The sequence below is a fragment of the Protopterus annectens genome, chromosome 15.part0 (genome assembly GCF_019279795.1).
Source record: "Protopterus annectens isolate FY-2018-M chromosome 15.part0, PAN1.0, whole genome shotgun sequence".
Lineage (NCBI taxonomy): Eukaryota > Metazoa > Chordata > Ceratodontiformes > Protopteridae > Protopterus > Protopterus annectens.
Genome location: NC_056749.1, coordinates 20368227 through 20389300, shown reverse-complemented (window position 1 = coordinate 20389300; position 21074 = coordinate 20368227). Strand labels below are relative to the sequence as shown.

The 21074-nt window shown below is 46.0% G+C and overlaps 1 protein-coding gene across 2 annotated transcripts in view; it reads right to left on the bottom strand.

Annotated features, from left to right (window-relative positions):
* Nucleotides 1–5655: 5655 nt before the first annotated feature.
* Nucleotides 5656–21074, bottom strand: part of DCAF15 (DDB1 and CUL4 associated factor 15) — a 1446364-nt gene continuing 1430945 nt past the window's right edge. For both annotated transcript variants that reach the window (XM_044057323.1, XM_044057324.1), the window contains exons 12-13: nucleotides 6734–6849; nucleotides 5656–6578 (exon numbers count right to left, since the gene is read on the bottom strand). In XM_044057323.1, the coding sequence (XP_043913258.1) occupies nucleotides 6523–6578; nucleotides 6734–6849 (172 nt within the window). In that variant the 3' untranslated portion in view covers nucleotides 5656–6522. The remainder of the gene's footprint in view (nucleotides 6579–6733; nucleotides 6850–21074) is intronic.

Sequence of the window (21074 nt, the reverse complement as noted above, 5' to 3'; positions counted from 1 at the left end):
CTGACCACTCTCTCTAGGTCATGGTCTGACAACCTGGATGACCTTGAAGATCGGCTCCGATGGCTCCGCTCCGATAGAAGAGGCGGGAGCCGAAAGTACCGGCCCCAAGGAAGGAGACCCCGCCCTCTTCCGGGAATGGGCCACCGGAGCCGATACTACTGATCCTGTCGGCACCGACTTCTCGGAGCCGACAGAACGTCTCGATGTATCGGCTCCAGCCGGAGCCGATACAGCCACCAAAGTTACGGTGTCGGAGCCGATCGAGCCGACACCGATGCCTGTGCCACATGGGTGTCGGAGCCGATCGGAGCCGACATCGGCGGACAAAACAGATTCGGCACCGACAGCCATCGGCGCCAAAGCTTTGTGGATTCAGAATCGGCTCCAGCCGAGCCGATCTCGACTCAATACGAGTCGGAGCCGAGGCCGCAGGCTTAGAAACAGAAGCCTGGGCCTTGGCAGTTTTGTTGATTTTGTGGAGCCGACTTAGCCGGAGAGCCCTCCGGCTTAAGAAGACCCCTGAGAATCAACTTATTACGTCTCTCCTGCAGGACTCTCTGGCTGAAGGAGTGACAAATAGCACAGGAGTCCTGCAGGTGAAGAGGGCCCAAACAATACAGGCAAGAAGTGTGACCGTCTGTCAGAGACATTTTCTGACAGCACGAGTCACACTTCTTAAAACCTGAAACCCTCTCCTTAGACATGGTGCCTACACAACACACACAGACACACCAGTCAAAATTAAATTAAACAAAATACCAAGAGGTATTTTATAAAAAACACCAACACACACACCCTAACAGGGGGGGGGGGATGGGATAGGGAAAATTGACTAACTAAAAATTAACGGAGACAGGAAAATTCTGTCAGAAAAGGTATAAACTAGAGTTAAAACTAAATATATGAAGTTTTTTTGACTAAAGGGGCTTAAAACTCACAAAAGTGAACTACTTACCAGGAGCTGGTAAAGAGAAGACCTCCCAAGCGAAGCGGTAAACGAGATCTGGGTATTTACTGCCTTGCATCATGGGATATGGGGCTGCCTCGAGCTGGTAAAAGGAGTTCTCGAGCTAAAGCAAGTGCCGAGTCGGAGCCGACCATCAAGCAAGAATGAAGGCGAGATTGACAACTTAACATCGAAAATTTCAGGAGTCGACCGGAACTTGCAAACTGCTTCTGCTTCGGGCACCATGTGGCAAGAAAGACTGATGTAATGGCGCTGGCTGCATGCTTTATACCCCTGATGACCTGACTTCAAAGAAGAAGAGACAGCATCCGACGCAGGACCAAAGACTTTGATAATTAGGCCGGCTGAGTGCTAACCTCTGCAGGCAGATAACCCAAATGTAATGACTGCAACAGTGAATACACTCTAACATCTACATTTATGGTAAGTACTGCAGTGGTGGTGCTGCGGTAGCGTTGTCGCCTCATAGCAAGACGTTGTCCCGTTTGATTCTCAGCTAGAGCGTCTTCTGTGTGGAGGCAGACGTGAATGAGGCGTGCCTTAGTTGAAGGTTGTGCGTCAGGGCTGGTAACCCGGTACGTAAAAATCCACTACCAATCATTAGCGGACCGGAGTTCCGCTGTGGCGACCCCCAACGGGGAAAAGCCGAGAGACACAAACAATCTACATTTATGGTAAGTTTACACAACTGTGCTACATTCTTCGTGTTTCACTGTTGCAGTCATCACACTTGGGTTGATTCCCAAAGCTGTACAAGGGTGGAGGCAGTCAAGAAGAATTGGGGTTGGCTAATATGACCTGCAGGACTGCAGTTGCAAAACTCGCCCTAGATTTGGAAAAGATAGGCAGGTGGTAATGTTTGGTAAAGGTGTGTACAGAACTCCAGGCAGCAGCAGCTTCCAGGAAGTCCCTGGTAGGGACTCCCCTGAGGAATGCTGTAGAGGTAGAAGTTGCCCTAGTGGAATGTGTTCTGACAACCTAAGGGGTTGGTTTCCCATGGTGCTTGTAGCAGAAATGGATGCAGTATGCTATCCATTTGGAAGACTAGTAACTGGTCAGATCTCCTGAAGGGTTTTAGTCCTATCAAGGTAGAATCTGAGCTGTCTGTGCACGTCCAAGGAGTGTAGGATCCTCTCCCCTTTATTTTGAATATTAGGGAAGAAAGTTGGCAAATGGACAGATTGGTTGAGAGCCACATTGGACACCACTTTTGGCATAAAGGAAGGGTTAGTCCGGAGGGAAAGCCTGTCAGCATGGAACACAGCCATGAGTGCTTGTAGCTCACTCTTCTAGGTGAAGTAATGGCCAGAAGCAAGGCTGTTTTCCAGGAGAGGAATTTTAACTCTGCTGACGCTGCAGGCTCAAAAGGAGTTAGCGTGAGTTTTTCCACTACGAATTTAAGGTCTCAAGTAGGGGTGGGTGCTCTCCTTGGCGGCCTTACGTTGTTAGCCCCTCTCAGGAATTGTTTGATAAGAGGGTGAGAGAAAAGAGGTGGCTCAGTGCTGTAATGAGCCAAATTGGCAGAGGAATGGATCTTAATGGAGGAGAAGGATAGGCCTCTGTGGAGTAGATCTGCTAAGTAACCCAGGATCAGAGGGCAGAGTTGTGTCCTCCCCCCTTTGGACTGAACACAGGAGAAGTACCTTTTCCACTTATCAGTATAGGCTTTCCTTGTACTGGGTTCTTCTGGTTTCAAGGATGACGTCCAGCATCTGCTTACTTAGGATGGTTACTGGGGAAAAACTCAAGGAATAAGCCAGGCATGCAAGATCTGTCCCCCCCCCCCCCTGCTGAGAGTGCAGGGTTGGGTTCTGGTGTAGGTGCCAGGGTGGCACTGGTGACAGGCTGTGCAGGAGTGGGTACCAGTGCTGGCATGGCCAGTCTGGAGCAATCAGAATTGTCCTTGGTCTGCCCTGTCTTATCTTGAACAATACTCTTGAGAGAAGAAGCAGAGGGGGGGGGGGGAGACAAAGATTGAGAGATTTACCCACTGGAAGGATGGGGCGTACACTTTCCAGGCCCCGCTGTGAGGTGTCCTGGTACAGAATTTGCTGAGCTGGTGATTGCGGGAGGAAGCAAAGAGATCCACCTCAAGTCCCCCATTTATGAATCAGAAGGTTGAAGGTGCTGGGCTCCAACTGCCACTCATGTCGGTCTAGGAGATTTCTGCTTAAGTCTGCCAGTAAGTTTTGTTTGCCTGGCAGGAATTGAGCTTGCAGATGGAGCTGCATGTCCAAGGCCGTGTTCCACAGGGCCATGGCTAGCCTGCAGAGTGGGTTAGAATGAGTTCCCCCCTGCTTGATGTACCACATTACTGCAGTGTCTGTTTTTGTTAGCAGATGCCCTGGAGAGAGTAGGGATCGGAAAGCTGTTAGAGCATGCTGCACCACTAGCATCTTTTTGGTTGATGTGCAGATGAATTTGACTTGGGATCCCAGTGGCCCTGAATGTACTTGCCGGCCATGTGTGCCACCCAGGCATAGTCTGATGAGTCTGTGGTCAGGGTCTGGGCGGCGTGGGGTTGAGTAAAGGGCAGTGCTTTGTGGTTGCATGCATCTGCCCACCAAAGAAACTCTGTCTTTGGACAGGGTATGATAGGAATGACCGTTTCGAGGTCCTGAGAATGTTGGCACCAAAGACAAATACCATTGAAGTTTCCTCATATGCAGTCTTACATATGAAATTAGCAGTATATATGAGGCCATGAACCCTAGAGCTTGCAGTATTTTTCTTGCGGATAGCTGGGTTCTTGTGGCCATTTGTTTGAAGCAGGCTGTCAGATAAACTTTTTGTGACGTGAGGAACGCCATCTAGGATGTTGTATCCAAGCTTGCTTCCAGGAATACAATCTTCTGACCGGGTACCAGTTTTGATTTCTTTTCATTGATGGTATACCTCAGGGAAGTGAGAAGGTTTTTCACAATTATCAGGTGCTGCAACAGCAATTCCCGACTGTCCGCCTGACTCAGGCAGTCCAAGTATGGGTAAATTTGGATATTTCTCTGCCTGCAGTATGCAATGGCTGGAGCCAAGCCTTTTGTGAATAGTCTGGGCGCAGTGGAAAAGCCAAAAGGAAGTGCAGATAACTGATAGTGCATTGATCCGGCCCTGAACCAGAGAGACTTCCTGCAAGGCACCCTTATAGGGATGTGCAGATAGGCTTCATTTAAGTCTAGGGTGACTAACCAGGCATCCTTGGCTAGCATGTGTAGGAGCTGTAGCAGGGTAAGCATTTTGAATTCCTTGACCCATCTGTTCCACTGGAACTGGCTGAATAGCTGTGATGGATAGCAGGGATAGAACATGGTTTTGAGCAGCTGCCCACTGGTTTGGAGGAAGGTCTGGGAACCCTCTTGGGGTTGGCAATGAGTGGAAGTAAAATTTGTACCCCTGAGACACAATGTTGAGGACCCATCGGTCTTGTGTGATGGACATCCAGTTCTTTGTATGAAGGGCAAGTTTTCCTCCTAGGGGCACAAGAAATTGGGCAGACGTGGGTAGAGGAGTGGGAAAGTCATTGTGAGTTTCTTTCCATAGGGAGGTGGGGGCAATCCATTGCTTAGATCTCTGCATACCCGGAGACTGTAATCAGGGTGGTCTGTTTCCCGTGGGTCTAGTTTGAGATGGCCTGGAGGGAGCTGGAAAGGACCAGTGTTTAAAAGGGCAATGCCTACTGAATCTAGGGGTTGCACTTGTAAGAATTCTTTAACAGTCTGCATAGACTTGGCTTTTAACTTCTTCTTGCTTTGGTGCCAAACAAACTGTCCTTGTTCAAAGGAGCATCTGTTCAAAGGAGTGTCTAGTAACTTTGATTTGACATGGTTTGGCAAGGTCTGCTCCTTGAGCCAAGCATGTCTTCTCAGTACAGAACCAGAGACTACTGCCCGGAAAGATGCCTCTAGGGCATCAAAGCCACATTGCAAAGTATGCTTGCTGACTTGGTTTGCAGAGTGCATAAGCTCATGCAATTCCTTACTTTCTGCACAGTCTGTAAAGGTAGTCAATTTTTGTTTAATAAATTCCATATGTTGCTGGTACTTCAGCATGTGAAAATTGACAATTTAATGCTCTAATAGCAACAGTAGCAGAGGTATATACATTCTTACCCCATCTTTATACCCTTGACGACCTGACATCAGCCCTGGACTGACAGCAACCAACACAGAAATATTAAGTCTCTGGTATTCGGGCTGACTGAGGGCTACCTGCAGGCAGATAGCTCAAGTGTGATGACTGCAACAGTGAAACACGAAGAACATCAGTGTGCAGATTGTTGCTTCTGAGTTCTACTCGACTGTTTTTGCCACCTGGATAACAAACTGCTTTAAGTAAACTGTTTAAAAACTCCAAATGTTCCAACAGTAGTGAAAACGTGCAGCCAGCTAGCCCCCCCCTTTTTTGCAACCTTAGAGTATGCTCATTTAAGCAGCAGAACTCACAATACAGAAAACAAACCTAAAACTGGATAGGTATTGAACAACAATTTCATTTCCTAGATGAAGTAAGAAGTGTGAGATTATGGGGAGTTTAACCTACCTTTTAGTGGTGCCTCCTCATCAGACACCGGCCATGGTTGATGAGGTAGAAATCCTGACAAAACTCAGAATTTTACCAACAGAGGCCCTTGTGGTGCTCAAGCTGTTCAATTACAGAGATTTGCCGTTGTGAAGAGAACAGTCCACACCCAATGACCTTCAATCAAACTCTGCCAGAAGTCCCAGCAGAGTCATTTTTATTCCTGCTGTGGAGCAGCTATGAAAAAAGTACACAACACACAAAGCGTTCTTTTATACATCTTAAAATGTCAGACCAGGAAGAGGTAATGCAATGCCAACATAATATTTAATAATCAATAACATTTCATTTTGGAAATCTTATTCCATGACTGTTGTGATAAGCATACGTTTAATGACATGAAGATTAAACTGGCTCAGATTACTCCCCAGATCAGAGATTGTAGCTGATTAAACATGAAAGGAGAGTATCTAAGCTTTCATACATAACTTTTATAATTCAATAAAAATGTTGGCAAACGCTGAAACTGCTTAACTTCCACTGTCCATTTCGAATTCCCTTTTTTGTTCAAGGTTAACAAAGTCCCAACAACACGGGTAATGGTCTCCGTAGTACAATAATGTGCATAACTTCAATACCGTCGAGTGGAAAAAATGCTGACATCTGCAGAGTTCGACCTCTCTTCCAAGGGTTTCAATACTTGAACACCAACTAACATGGTGCCACTAACATTGGAAAGACGACAGCTTCAACACTGCTGCAACTATCTGCCAGACTCGCTGCTGTCCCTTCTGGGATGCAGCCCATTGATACCCAAAATCATATGTCTGCTTCGGTGAGTTTAGGTATTTCTCCTAGCAAGCATCACTTTCACTGAAAGCACCACAATCATATTCACAATGCAGTTACAGTAAATGAAATAAAATTCCCTAGAGGTAGTGTTTCAAGTTCATGTACAGTCTTGCTTGCAGATATCTTCAGTTCCATATTACTGTGTAGAATACACAAGTTCTTCCAGAAATGCCATTCCACTCTGGGCATTACAGAACAATCCAAGTGTATCGTTCACTGTCGGCTAACACTTTAAGGGAACAACCTGTAAAACAGCAAAAAAAAAAAAAAAAAAAAAAAAAAAAAAAAAAAGTATATAAAACATCATGGCAAAAAAATGCAGGGAAATAAATTAATCGAGATACTGCATAAAGGGTGGTGTTCAAGTCTGATGCAAGGCAATGGTTCATTTGAAATTACCTTTGTGAAGCGCTTCATTTGTCATCCTGTTGACGTAACGACCACTGCTTTCTGGCACCAACCACTTCATCACCATGTCTACACAGCTCTTGCGATACGAGCTCCACACACTGCCACTGAAGGTGAGGAAAAAGCACAGGAATGAATGTGCAAGGTAAGACACTAACCACCTTAGCATACTCCAGAAAACATAAACAAAAAAAAAATGACAGTGCATAAGTAAGCTAAAAGACTGCTGTATGACATGCTAGCAAAGGCAACTGAATTAATTCCATCAGGATATTCTCTCAACACATGACACAATCAAGGAATTAAAGTCATTTACACACTGGAAAAGCCACGTTAAATACATCGGGTGGGTGGGGATGTTGAAGTGGCTCTCAAAAATATGCAAGTTAAGTGCTTACCATAATGAAGGAGCTGGGTGATGTGTCTATCCTCTTCAAGCAACAGGACTTCTCCAGGCTCTCTGACAACCTGACTTCACTCAGATCTCCAACTCTTTCCCCATCACATTATGTTCAGTGCTTACTAGCGGTTTCCAGAACTGAGATACCTTACACATGTAAACAAAACCAAACTAAAACTGTACCCCATAACACACAACTACATGTGCTCCCCTGGGCCTCATTCAGGCTAGGGGATGGGTAAATATAGCACTCTTACCTGAAGGGATCTTGTCCATCCCCCTTCAACCAGCAGGACGGTCTCTCTAGCGCATTTCCCTGACAGGATTCAGGTAAAGGATCCCCACAGCTGGCAGCAGCACTATAGGAAGACCTAGACCTGCAGATCCAGCTTATAGCGTCTTCTGACAGTATGCACAAAAGTCAACGTTACAGCTTCACAAATCTCATATCCAATAAGGCATTTAAAAAAAGCTTGAGATGAAACTGTTGTAATTTGACTAGACAAATGCAGTTATAGCCCTCAGAGACTCAGCAGCGCGCACAGCGAGACTCAGCAGCGCGCACAGCGAGACTCTGCAGCGCGCACAGCGAGACTCTGCAGCGCGCACAGCGAGACACTGCAGCGCGCACAGCGAGACACTGCAGCGCGCACAGCGAGACTCTGCAGCGCGCACAGCGAGACTCTGCAGCGCACAGCGAGACTCTGCAGCGCGCACAGCGAGACTCTGCAGCGCGCACAGCGAGACTCTGCAGCGCGCACAGCGAGACTCTGCAGCGCGCACAGCGAGACTCTGCAGCACGCACAGCGAGACTCTGCAGCACGCACAGCGAGACTCAGCAGCTGTCTCGCTGTGCGCGCTGCTGAGTCTCGCTGTGCGCACCTGGGCTCACATTGAAGATGTAAAAAGGCTGCTCTGTTAAGGAGGGGGTGGATGCCCTGTAGGATCAAGCAATTTGGCCCATTCCCCACCACATCACTGACACATTAGCACAACTTGTTATACTTCGCGTACCTGTTACTCCAAGGTGAAGCCTCCCACATTTTGAGACATGAAAAACCCACTCCTATTTGACTTTCTTCACAAACCAGTGGCTCTACAAACACACATACTTGGGATCTAAACTAAAACAAAAAAAAAATTAGTGAGGTGCATAAAGCATTAAAAATAACGCCTGCAATAGGGCCAGATGGCCTAAATGGATTCTGTTATGAAGTCTGTTGCATCAAGTGTTCAGTAGCTTTTTTCAATGGGCACATTATAGTGTTTGTCCCCCGAACTGTAGTCCACTCTTGTCCTCGCTTCTTGGAATGGGGGGGGCATGAAAAATACAGTAATCAATCACCCCATAGAGTCTGACATGCACCGATGGAAAATGTTTTGGAGTATATTATGTATTAATGGTTGGGTAATTAAATGAAAAAGCCATTCCCTCTCACAAGTTTAATTCAATTCTCAGGTTTCTTTCTCCCTACAAAATGGTTAATTCATCTAGGTACGAGAAACCTGCCTGCAATCTATAAAAAGTACAGTTTTGTACCTACCATAAATGTAGATGTCCGATAGGTATGCAACTGCAGTCCTGACATATGGGTTGTCCTGCCTCAGGCAGCCCTTCGGTCGGCCGGATTCCAAAGTCTGGGTCCGGTGTCGGCTGATGTCGCCCTTTCCCCGACGTCAGAGCGCCTGGGGTATAAAAGCATCTGCCGACGCCATCTTCTTCAGTGTTTCTTGCCCCAGATGCCAGGTGCCCTCTAAGGAAGGCTAAATTTTGAAAAGAGAAAAAAATTCCAGACAAGTACAACAACATAAAAACAAATACATCATAAAAGATTACCCCAGGTAGCTAAAATGAGGGGTAGAAACCCAAAAGAATACCACAGAGGGGTAAGGTGGGAGGGAAAACCTGACTGCAGTTGCATACCTATCGGACATCTACATTTATGGGTAGGTACAAAACTGTACTATGTCCTTCAAGGATGCAACTGCAGTCCTGACATATGGGTTGAATACCATAGCCAACCTGGGGGTGGTAGGCACTAAGACAAAGATGGTGTAGCTAAAATGCCCTGCAGGACTGCAGAAGCAAACCCTGCTCTGGATCTGGAATATAAAGGCAGGTTGTAATGTTTGGAAAATGTATGCACGGAGCTCCATGTAGCAGCTTCTAAAATGTCCTTTGTTGCCACTCCTCTTAAAAAGGCTGTGGAGGTGGTTGTAGCTCTGGTGGAATGTGGCCTGATGTCAGCTGGCACAGTTTTTCCATGAAAAGAGTAGCAGAATCGAATGCAATTTCCAATCCATTTAGAAATTGTCTGTTTGGAAATTGCTTTTCCCTGCAATCCAGCAGCGCAAGCTACAAAAAGCTGGTCAGATTTTCTGAAAGACATTGTTCTGTCCAAGTAGTAGCGCAACTGTCTGTGTATGTCCAAGGTGTGCAGAAGTCTCTCTCCTTTATTTTGAGGATTGGGAAAGAAGGTAGGCAGGTGAATAGCTTGATTCAGGGACACCCTGGATACTACCTTTGGCATGAATGACGGATTGGTTCTCAAAGAAACTCTGTCCTGATGAAAAATGAGAAAGGGTTGTATTGCCATAAGGGCCTGTAGCTCAGAGACTCTTCTTGCTGAGGTTACTGCCAGAAGGAAAGCTGTCTTCCAAGACAGAAATTTCAACTCTAAGATGCTGCTGGTTCAAAGGGAGGAAGAGTTAATTTTTCCAGCATGAAGTTGAGGTCCCATGCAGGCACTGGTGGTTTCCTTGGAGGGTTGATGTTCTTTATACCTCTTAGAAACTGTCTTAGCAATGGATGAGAAAATACAGGCGGATCAGTGTTATATTTGGCAGATATTGCTGAAGCATGTATTTTTATGGAAGAATATGAAAGGCCATTGTGGAGCATTTCAGCCAAATATTCTAGGATCTGTGGCATGCTCATCACTGATGGGTCTTAACCCTTTTTGCTGTTCCAGATAAGAAATCTCTTCCATTTTGCTGAGTATGTTTTTCTAGTGGAAGGTCTGCGCGCCTCCAGGATGATATCTTTTACCCTTTTGGAAAGTGTATCCTGAGGAATAGTCATGGAATCTTCCAAGCTGTCCGCTTCAATGTTTTCAAGCTGGGGTGTAGTGTCCTGTAATTGTGCTGTGTCAGAAGAAGTGGCCTTTGAGGAAGGAGCCACGGATTGGTGTGTCAAGCTCCGTAGCAGTGGGTACCAGTGTTGTCTTGGCCAGTCTGGAGCTATCAGTATGACTTTCGGTTGCTCTGTCTTGATTTTTAGTAACACCTTGGTCATCAAAGGAAGAGGTGGGAAGGCATATAGTGTTAGAGAGTTCCACCTGAAGCAGAGAGCGTCCACCTTCCATGCTTGAGGATGGTATGTCCTTGTGCAAAACTTTTTCAGATGGTGATTGAGGTGGGAGGCAAAAAGATCTATGTCCGGCCTTCCCCATGTTTGAGTTATTTGTAAGAAAAATGTCTGGATGCAACATCCATTCGTGTGGATCCATGATGTTTCTGCTTAGGCTGTCCGCCAGAACATTGTCCTTCCCTGGTACAAACTGGGATTGTAGCTCTATTTTCAATTGTAGGGAAATATCCCAGAGATTCATTGCCAGTCTGCAAAGAGGGTAGGAATGGGTACCTCCTTGCTTGTTTATGTACCACATAACTGTGGTATTGTCTCTGTCTTTATTAGTAGATGGCCCTGATGCATGAACTTTTCGAAGGCCTTGATTGCCTGTATCACTGCCAGCATTTCTTTTTGGTTGATGTGCAGGTGCTTTTCCTTTTGTGTCCATTGTCCTTGAATGCATCTGCCCTCCATGTGCGCCCCCCATCCATGGTCTGTGGCGTCTGTTGTTATGGTTTGACTTGTATGAGGCTTGCTGAAAGGCAGACCTTTGTTTATCTGGCTTGCTTGAGCCCACCACAGAAATTCCTTTTGAAGGCATGGAATGAGTGGGATCAATGCTTCCAGGCTGTGGCTGTGTTGAGACCATAGACTTTTTAGATACCATTGTAGTTTCCTCATATGCAGCCTTGCGTGTGGAATCAGAAGAATGCAAGATGCCATGAAACCCAGGGCCTGCAGGATTTTCCTTGCAGTCATCTGGGTGTGTGTTGCTAATTTTCTGAAGTATTCTGGCAATTGCTTTTGTTTTTCTTTTGTCAGAAACCCCATCTGGGTGTTTGTGTCCAGTGTGGCACCCAGGAAAGGTATTGGTTGGGATGGTACGAGACTTGATTTCTGAATATTGACTGTGTATCCCAAGGCCTGCAGTAGGTGAATGACATAGTCCAAGTTTTTTAACCAGGCTTGTTGGCTGTCCGCTTGTATAAGGCAGTCGTCCAGGTAAGGGTATATTTGTATCCCCTGAAGTCTGCAATGTGCAATTACTGATGCCAGGCATTTCGTGAACACTCTGGGCGCAGTAGATAAGCCAAAGGGCAATGCTGAGAATTGATAATGCTCTGAGCCTGCAAGAAATCTGAGATATCTTCTGCAACTTTGTCTGATTGGGACATGCAGGTATGCCTCCTTGAGGTCCAGAGTTACCAGCCAAGACCCCTTGCCCAGCATGGGAAGGAGTTGCTGTAAAGTCAGCATTTTGAATTTTGGCACAATGTATTCAGTGCGGACAAGTCCAGAATGGGTCTCCATTGGTTTTCTTTTCTTGGAACAAGGAACAGTCTTGAATAAAATCCTTGGCCTTGTTCTGCAGAAAGGAACCTTTTCTATTGCTCTTATTTGAAGTAGGTTTGTTATTTGTTTGAGTGCCTCTGCCCTTTGATTTGGTGGCAGGTTTGGCCTGCCATGTCTTGTTGGTAGTGTATGAAAATGGAATCTGTATCCTTTGTCTATTATGTCCAGTATCCATTTGTCCTTTGTAATATTGTGCCAATTTTGTGAGAATAAAGATAATTTTCCGCCCAAAGGTGCTTCTAATTGAGCCCTGGATGGCGGAGTCAAAGTCAAGTCATTGAGATTGTCCCTGGGGAGCAGTGGAAGGTCCTGCCCCACCTCTCTGGTTCGGAGGCTGCCATTGACGTCCTCTGTAGGAGCCTCGAGTTTGCCCTCTACCTCTGCCACGCCTGTTTTGCCTCTGAAATTTGTCTGTGTCTGGAAAGGACCAATGCTTAGAAGGCCAATTCCTGCTGAATCTTGGAGGCTGTACCTGGAGGAAATCTTTGACTGTTTGCACTGATTTTGCCTTTTCCTCTATTTTCTTTAAAACCTCTTGTGCAGTAGCACCAAATAGCTTATGTTTCTCTAGTGGTGCGTCCAAAAGCTTAATTTTCACATGGTCTGGCAATGTTTGTTCCTTTAACCAAGCATGTCTGCGTATGACCGCACCTGTCATTGCTGCTCTACATGAAGCTTCCAATGCATCATATCCACACTGAAGGAAATGGTTGCTAACCTGCTGAGTATTATGAACCAATTCCTGTAACCCCTTTCTGTCTAGTGGTTCAGGGGAAGCCAATTTCTTTTGCAAGTCATCTAACATGTATTCCTGATACTGAATCATATGAAATTGACAATTTAATGCTCGCATAGAAAGGGTGGAAGATGTACATACTTTCTTGCCCCACCTTTCTAAAGCCCTAGAATCTCTTTCCGAAGGAAGTGGATTCTTAGCAGTAGTGGAGGAAACCCTTTAGGCCCCTGAGAAATAGTTTCAGGGTCAGCAGTATGGCCCTTGTACAGAAATTGATGTGCGTCTGGGACCCTGTAGTACCTGTCTGGCTTGACAGGAGCAGGGGGGAGGGAGTCAGGGGAAACACTAGATTCTAAGTACACATCATCTAAAACATTTAAGACTGGAGGAATAGCTAAGGGTCTATGCTGAGGTAGCTTTAAAAATTCCCTTAACCTTTTCCTAGAATCTGAGTATTCTTGGCCTTGCCATTTGAAGTGTTCCCTCATGGAATGAAGCGTTTCCCAAAAGGAAAACTCCTCAGGAGGAGAAGCAGAGGGAATGGATTCCTCCGCATCAGAATCCTCGTAGGCCGGGAAGGCCTCCTTCCTGGTAGTCTGAATGTGCAGAATCACCTGAGGCCTCATCAGAGGACTGGGGATCTACCTGCTCAACCCTAGGCCTCTTGACAGAAGGCGGCTGAGAACCTCTATCTGGATGTGGCTGAGAACCCCTAATTAAAGAAATAAGGTCCTCAGCTAAACTTAAAATTTGAGAACCAGAAGTGGATCCCAGAGAAACAGATCTTGGAGGGAGAGACTTAGCCTGTTTGGCAGCCTTAGCACGTGTGTAGGCCTTAATGGACATAGACACTGGAGGCCTGGCAGCCCCACGTGCTGGGGTAGTCTTATCCACTGAAATGGTGTCAGAAATATCCTGGGCTACGGTCTCAGAGGGGAGAAGAGAAACTGGCACCGAGATGGCCTCTGGTACCGAAGTAACCGGTGGGGCGGTGCAGTCGGTCTGTAGCGGTTGTGAAACCGGCTCAGAAGAGACCGAGACACTCGCTGTAGGCCTAAGCATGGTGTCGGCAGAGACCGCAGACCGCGGGTGTCGGTCCTTATCCTTCCGTTTTTTAGGTAAATGTGCTGTCGGAAGCTCCGACGGCATGATATAACAGAAATCTTCCCCAAAATAATCCTGTGCAAATTCTGACAGACGCCTAAGAGTGCGTTTATTGAAAGAAGCACAAGCTGTACAGGCCGAGACGTTGTGTTCTGGGCCTAGGCAGGGTAAGCAGTAAGAGTGGAAATCCTTATGAGGTATTTGTTTCCCACAAGTTAAACAATTATTAACTTTTACAGTTTTATCTGACATCGGCTGAGGCAAGAAAAGGTCCCCAACGGGGTACTTGGCTTTTTTGAAGACTTCAGTAGCTGAAAACACAGGAGCTGGCCGACCGGCACTTGCGAACTGCTTCTGCTTCGGGCACCACGCGGCAAGGAAGACTTTAGAAGATGGTGTCGGCTGACGCTTTTATACCCCAGGCGCTCTGACGTCGGGGAAAGGGCGACATCAGCCGACGCCGGACCCAGACTTTGGAATCCGGCCGACCGAAGGGCTGCCTGAGGCAGGACAACCCATATGTCAGGACTGCAGTTGCATCCTTGAAGGACATCTTTTATTTCCTTGTCTTGGAATCAGAGGTAAATTAAGGGCTACAAACTTTTAAACTCAACTTATCACAAACTCAAATTTGTCTGAGTCTGCATAATACATCAGACATAGGAACATATGTAGTCTTCCTGTCAGGTACACCCAGTTTTGCACATGCACTCATCTCTGCTACAAAAAGGGATGAGTGTTGCAGGACTGTTTTCCACTGTCACTGTACATAATTTCCCTCTCTGCAGGAAAATCCTGATTTGGGCAGATTGTGTGTGTATGCGTGCATGTGCGAGCACGTGCACAGTTAGACTTAAAATGCCTTTATATCTTACAAGGAAGAAGGTGTGATACTACATTTAAGTTATTTTATCATACAAGATAACATACATGCTAACACTGTACAGACCATTTTAGTAACAAGGTGAAACTCAAGTGTACAGGACACTCCATGTCATAAAAAAATCATTAAAAAAGTACAGTTTTGTACCTACCATAAATGTAGATGTCCGAACTGGATAGCATCTGCAGTCATAACAACTGGGTTGTCCTGTCGTCAGGCAGCCCTGCAGTCGGCCGGATTCCAAAGTCCGGGTCCGGCTTCGGCTGATGTCGCACTTCACCCGACGTCATCTCTGCTGGTCTCCGGGTATAAAGGCATCAGCCGACGCCATTTTCTTCAGTGTTTCTTGCCCCAGATGCCAGTTGCCCTTCCTGGAAGGCTAATTTTTGGATAAATGCCAATGTTTCCAAAATGGATAGAAGGCAAACTCAGAAAATAAGCATGTATGTAGATATATACAAACAAATACACCATAAGAGACTCCCCCCATTAGCTAGCTATTAAGAGGGTAAATACCCTAGGAGTACCAGAGAGGGGAAGGAGGGAGGGTAATCCTGACTGCAGATGCTATCCAGTTCGGACATCTACATTTATGGTAGGTACAAAACTGTACTATGTCCTTCATGGATGCATCTGCAGTCATAACAACTGGGTAGAATACCATAGCCAACTAAGGGAGGAGGAAAAATTTAGATTATGGTGTGGTTAGGATCCCTTGCAGCACAGCAGTGGCAAACCCTGCTCGGGATCTGGAGTACAAAGGTAAGTTATAATGCTTGGCAAATGTATGCACGGAGGTCCAAGTAGCTGCCTCAATAATGTCCTTGGTTGCCACACCTCGTAGGAAGGCTGTGGTAGTGGCTGTTGCCCTTGTAGAATGAGGCCTTATGTTCTGTGGAATTGGTTTTCCATGGAAGGAGTAACAGAATCGTATGCAATTTCCTATCCATTTGGAGATTGTCTGTTTGGAAATTGCTTTTCCTTCCCTTCCTGTTGCATAGGCTACAAATAGCTGGTCAGTTTTTCTGCTACTTTTTGTTCTGTCCAGGTAGTAGTGTAACTGTCTATGTACATCCAAGGAATGCAGCATTCTTTCCCCTCTGTTTTGTGGGTTGGGAAAGAAGGTAGGTAGGTGGATTGCCTGGTTTAAAGACACTCTGGATATCACCTTAGGCATAAAAGTAGGATTAGTCCTCATGGACACTCTATCTTGGTGGAAGATTAGGAAGGGCTGTACCGCCATTAGGGCCTGAAGTTCAGAGACCCTCCTTGCTGAGGTTATTGCCAGTAGGAAAGCAGTTTTCCACGATAGATGCTGTAGGTCCGCTGTAGCTGCTGGTTCAAAAGGTGCGAGTGTCAATTTTTCTAGCACAAAGTTCAAATCCCAAGCTGGCAATGGTGGTTTCCTTGGAGGTTTTACATTCTTGATTCCTCTGAGGAACTGCCTGAGTAAAGGATGTGAAAAGACAGGTGGATCAAAGCTGTATTCTGCTGAGATAGCTGATGCATGTATTTTGATGGAGGAATAGGACAGGCCTGTATGTAGAAGCTCTGCCAAATACTCCAAAATGTTAGCCATATCTATAATTGACACATCATTTCCTCTTTCAGTGCTCCAAATAACAAATCTTTTCCATTTTCCTGCATAGTTCCTTCTTGTTGAAGGTCTGCGGGCTTCAAGGATAATGTCTTTAACCCTTTGGGAAAGCTCTGGGTTAGTTGCTGCTATGTGATGTGCCATGCAGTCAGTTGCAACGTTTTTAGGTTTGGATGCATGATGCTGTAGTTGTTCTGAGTTAACATCAAAGGCATCAGGGGTATTGGCCACATGTTGTCCCGAGACATGCTCCTCAGTAATGGGTACCAGTGTTGTCTTGGCCAGTTTGGAGCTATCAGGGTTATCCTTGGACGTTCCTCCTTGATTTTTAGTAATACCTTGTGTATCAAGGGAAGAGGTGGGAATGCATATGCTGTTAGACCTTTCCAGCTGAAGGAGAGCGAATCCACTTTCCATGCAAGTGGGTGGAATGTCCTTGTGCAGAATTTTTTGAGCTGGTGATTGAGAGGGGAAGCGAATAGATCCATCTGTGGGCTCCCCCATTTCTTTGAGATGGTCTTGAAGATGTCCAGGTGTAGCATCCATTCGTGGGCATCGGATGTGGTTCTGCTCAATATGTCTGCTAGAGTATTGTCCTTTCCCAGTACAAATATTGCCTGTAACTGGATGTTGTAGCTGAGTGCCAGGTTCCAAAGCTCCAAAGTCATTCTGCATAGGGGGTATGAATGAGTGCCTCCCTGCTTGTTGATGTACCACATGACTGTGGTGTTGTCTGTCCTTATCATCAAGTGGCCCTCTGAGAAATGGTCTGAAATTTTGGATTGCCAGTTTTACTGCCAGCATTTCTTTTAGGTTGATGTGCAGGTGGAGTTGATCCTCGCCCACAATCCTTGTACACATTTGTCCAGCATGTGAGCCCCCCATCCTAGGTCTGAGGCGCCTGTTGTGATGGTCTGGCTTGCTTGATAGCTGTGAAAGGGTAGGCCTGGGTTTGACTGGCATGCTTGTGCCCACCATATGAACTCCTGTTTTAGGCATGGGATTAGTGGAATTTCCGCTTCTAGGCTGTGCCTGTGTTGGGACCATAAATTCCTTAGGTACCACTGTAGTTTTCTCATATGTAGTCTGGCATGTGGAACCAAGATTATGCATGATGCCATGTAACCCAAGGCCTGAAGGACTTTTCTTGCTGTTAACTTGTTCTGTTTTGTTAGAGCCAAGAAGTAGAGAGGGAGTTCTTTTTGTTTTTCTGCGGTTAGAAATGCCATTTGTTTTACAGTGTCCAATTCCGCGCCCAGGAATGTCCTTGTTTGGGATGGTATCAGCCTTGACTTTTGTAAATTGACCGTGTATCCCAGTGCTTGTAGCAAGTAAATGACCCTTTGTAAATCTGTTGTCAGCTTGCTTTTGTTGTCCCCTTGTAGCAGGCAGTCGTCCAGGTAAGGATAAATTTGGATTCCCTGTAGTCTGCAGTAGGCGATTACTGATGCCAGGCATTTTGTGAATACTCTGGGCGCAGTAGATAAGCCAAAGGGCAATGCTGAGAATTGATAATGCTCTGATCCTGCAAGAAATCTGAGGTATCTTCTGCAAATTGGTCGAACGGGACGTGCAGGTATGCCTCCTTGAGATCTAGAGTCACCAGCCAACACTCCTTGCCCAGCATGGGAAGAAGTTGCTGTAGGGTCAGCATTTTGAATTTTGGGACAATGATGTATGTATTTAAGGTGGACAGGTCGAGAATAGGTCTCCAACTTTTTTCCTTTCTTGGAACTAGGAATAGTCTGGAGTAAAATCCTTTGCCTTGCTCTGTTATTGGCACTCTTTCCACAGCTCTCATCTTTACTAATTGCATTATCTGCTGTAGAGCTTCTGTTTTTTGATTTGGAGGCAGGTTTGGCATTCCTCTTGACTGGTAGAGTGTGAAAGTGGAACCGGTAACCTTGGTCTATGGTTTGCAAAATCCACTTGTCTTTTGTGATGTAGTGCCAGTTTTTTAAAAATAAGGTTAACTTTCCGCCTAATGGAGCTGCTATTTGTTCCCTGGTAGGCGGATGTAGAGTTAAGTCACTGTGATTGTGCTGTTGTAGTGGTAGTGGCTGAATCTGTGCCTCTGTTATTACCTTGCCACTGTCGTCCTCTGTAGGCACCTCCTCTGGATTGGTTTCTGCCTCTGGAACGTCTATTCCTGCCCCTTTGGGATCTTGTGGAGTCAGGAAAGGACCAATTTTGGCAGGCCAGTTCCTGCTAAACCTTGGGGCTGAACCTGCAAGAAATCTTTAACCGTTTGAACAGATTTTGCCTTTTCTTCCATTTTCTTCTTTACCTGCTGTGCAGATGTACCAAACAAACTGGTCTTATCCATGGGGGCATCTAATAACTTAGCTTTAACATGATCCGCTAAGACTTGTTCCTTCAGCCATGCATGTCTTCTTATCACTGTGCCAGTCATGGCTGATCTAAATGAAGCCTCCAGTGCATCATAGCCACATTTTAAGGAATGGTTACTAACCTGTTGTATGTTATTTACCATTTCTAATACATATTTCTTATCTATAGAGTCGTCAGAGGATAGTTTTTTAGTTAACTGATCAAGCATAAACTCTTGGTATTGTATCATGTGAAACTGACAGTTTAAAGCTCTAGCTGAGAGAGTAGCTGAGGTATAAACTTTTTTGCCCCATCTGTCTAAAGACCTGGCTTCCCTTTCAGAAGGAATAGGGTTTTGCTGTGGTCGAGGCTACTGCCTTAGGCCCCTGGGATATAGTTTCGGGGTCTGCAAGAGGGGCCTTGTATAGGTGATGATGCGTGTCTGGTACCCTGTAAAATCTGTCTGGTTTGGCAGGGGCTGGAGGTAAGGAATCTGGTGCAGAGCAGACATCATTAAAAGCATCGTCCACAACAGGGAGGACAGGAGGTATAGCTAAGGGCCTGTGTTGTGGAAGGTGCAGAAAAGTCCTAAGTCTTTTTCTGGAGTCTGAGAAATTCTGTTGCTGCCATTGGAATTGTTCTCGCATGGCATGTAAGGTTTCCCCAAAGGAGAATTCTTCTGGTGGAGAAGCAGCTGGAATGGATTCTTCAGCATCTGAGTCTTCATAATTGGAGAAAGGAGCCTCAGGCTGGTCTGTAATATCTGAATCATCCGCAGAATTATCAGAGGACACAGGCTCGGGGGGCTCTGCTCTAGGTCTCTTCTCTGGGGGCCGAGAGGCCCTGTCTGGGTGAGATTGAGATCCCCTAATTAAGGATATTAAATCTTCTGCCAGAGTAAGCATTTGTGAACTAGAAGAAGGCCTGGTTGAGGGGGGTTTAACAGGCACTGATTTAGTAGACTTGGCTGCTTTAGCCCTGGCAAAGGCCTTAATGGACATGGCTGCAGGAGGCCTAGCAGCACCACGTGCTGGGGTAGAGACATCCAAAGGGATGGTGTCTGATAATTCACTAGAAGCCACTGTAGTAGGTAAAATTTCAGAGGCCGATTCAAGTAAGGTAGCAGGAACCTCAGAAGTAGTCAAAGATTCAGCTGTGCTTTGAACGTTTCTCGGTTTCTGCGAAACCGAGACACTCGCGTTTGCTTTACCATGGTTTCGCCGAAACCGTGGACCGCGAGTGTCGGTCTTTTCTTTGCGCTCTTAACAATTTGGGTAGTCGGAGGATCCGACGGCATAATGTACGCAAATTCAGAACCGAAAAACTGTTCAGCAAACTCCGACCGACGCCTAAGCGTTATCGGTTGAAGGAAGCACAGGCCGAACAGGCTGCTACGTCGTGGTCTGGGCCTAAACAAGGCAAACAGTAAGAGTGGAAATCTTTATGAGGTATTTGTTTCCCACAAGTTAAACAGTTATTGACTTTTTCTGACATCGGCTGAGGCAAGAAAGAGTCCCCAACGGGGTACTTAGCTTTTAGAAGTCTTCGAAGTAGTATTCGGCAGTAGAAATCTCTGGATCCGACCGACCGGCACTTGCGAACAGCTTCTGCTTCGGGCGCCACGCGGCAAGAAAAACTGAAGAAAATGGCGTCGGCTGATGCCTTTATACCCGGAGACCAGCAGAGATGACGTCGGGTGAAGTGCGACATCAGCCGAAGCCGGACCCGGACTTTGGAATCCGGCCGACTGCAGGGCTGCCTGACAGGACAACCCAGTTGTTATGACTGCAGATGCATCCATGAAGGACATCACCACACTTAGGGCTGCCATTTTTTGGATGTCCAAATAGTGAACCACTTTTTGTATAGTAATGTGCACAGCAGTGTCTGTGGTGCAACAGGCAGACACCCACCTTTGGTGCAGAACTCTCAGAAGGCTAGGAGTTCTATTCCTATATATGACAGGCTGTGTGTGCTGTCCTTCAGATGAGACAGCAGAGATCTAATCTGCCTGAGTTGGTGGAAGGCTCAGGTGGATATAAAAGATCCCACCATACTTACTGGAGAGTAGGGAGATGTTCCCTAATCACCTGGCCAAATTTCCTCTAGCAGTAGTCTCTCCTCTCCAGAAAAGAAGACACTAGCTTAGTGGGACTAACCCAGTCAACAAAAGATGAATAAAGCTGTAAACTATATTTTTTATAGCCAACATTTTCACAGAAAGCAGCCTTATATACAGAAAGTACAGTTGTGTACACTTACCATAAATGTAGATGTTAGAGTGTATTCACTGTTGCAGTCATCACATTTGGGTAATCTGCTTGCAGTAGCCCTCAGTCAGCCTGATTATCAAAGTATTGGGTCCTGTGTCGGCTGCTGTCTCATCTCCCGTGACGTCAGGTATTCAGGGGTATAAAGCACGCAGCCGATGCCATTACATCAGTTTTTCTTGCCCCAGATGTCAGGTGCCCCCCTTAATGGAAAGCAATTTTACATATATATGCAATTTTACATATATATATATATATATATATATATATATATATATATATACATATACATACATACATATATAT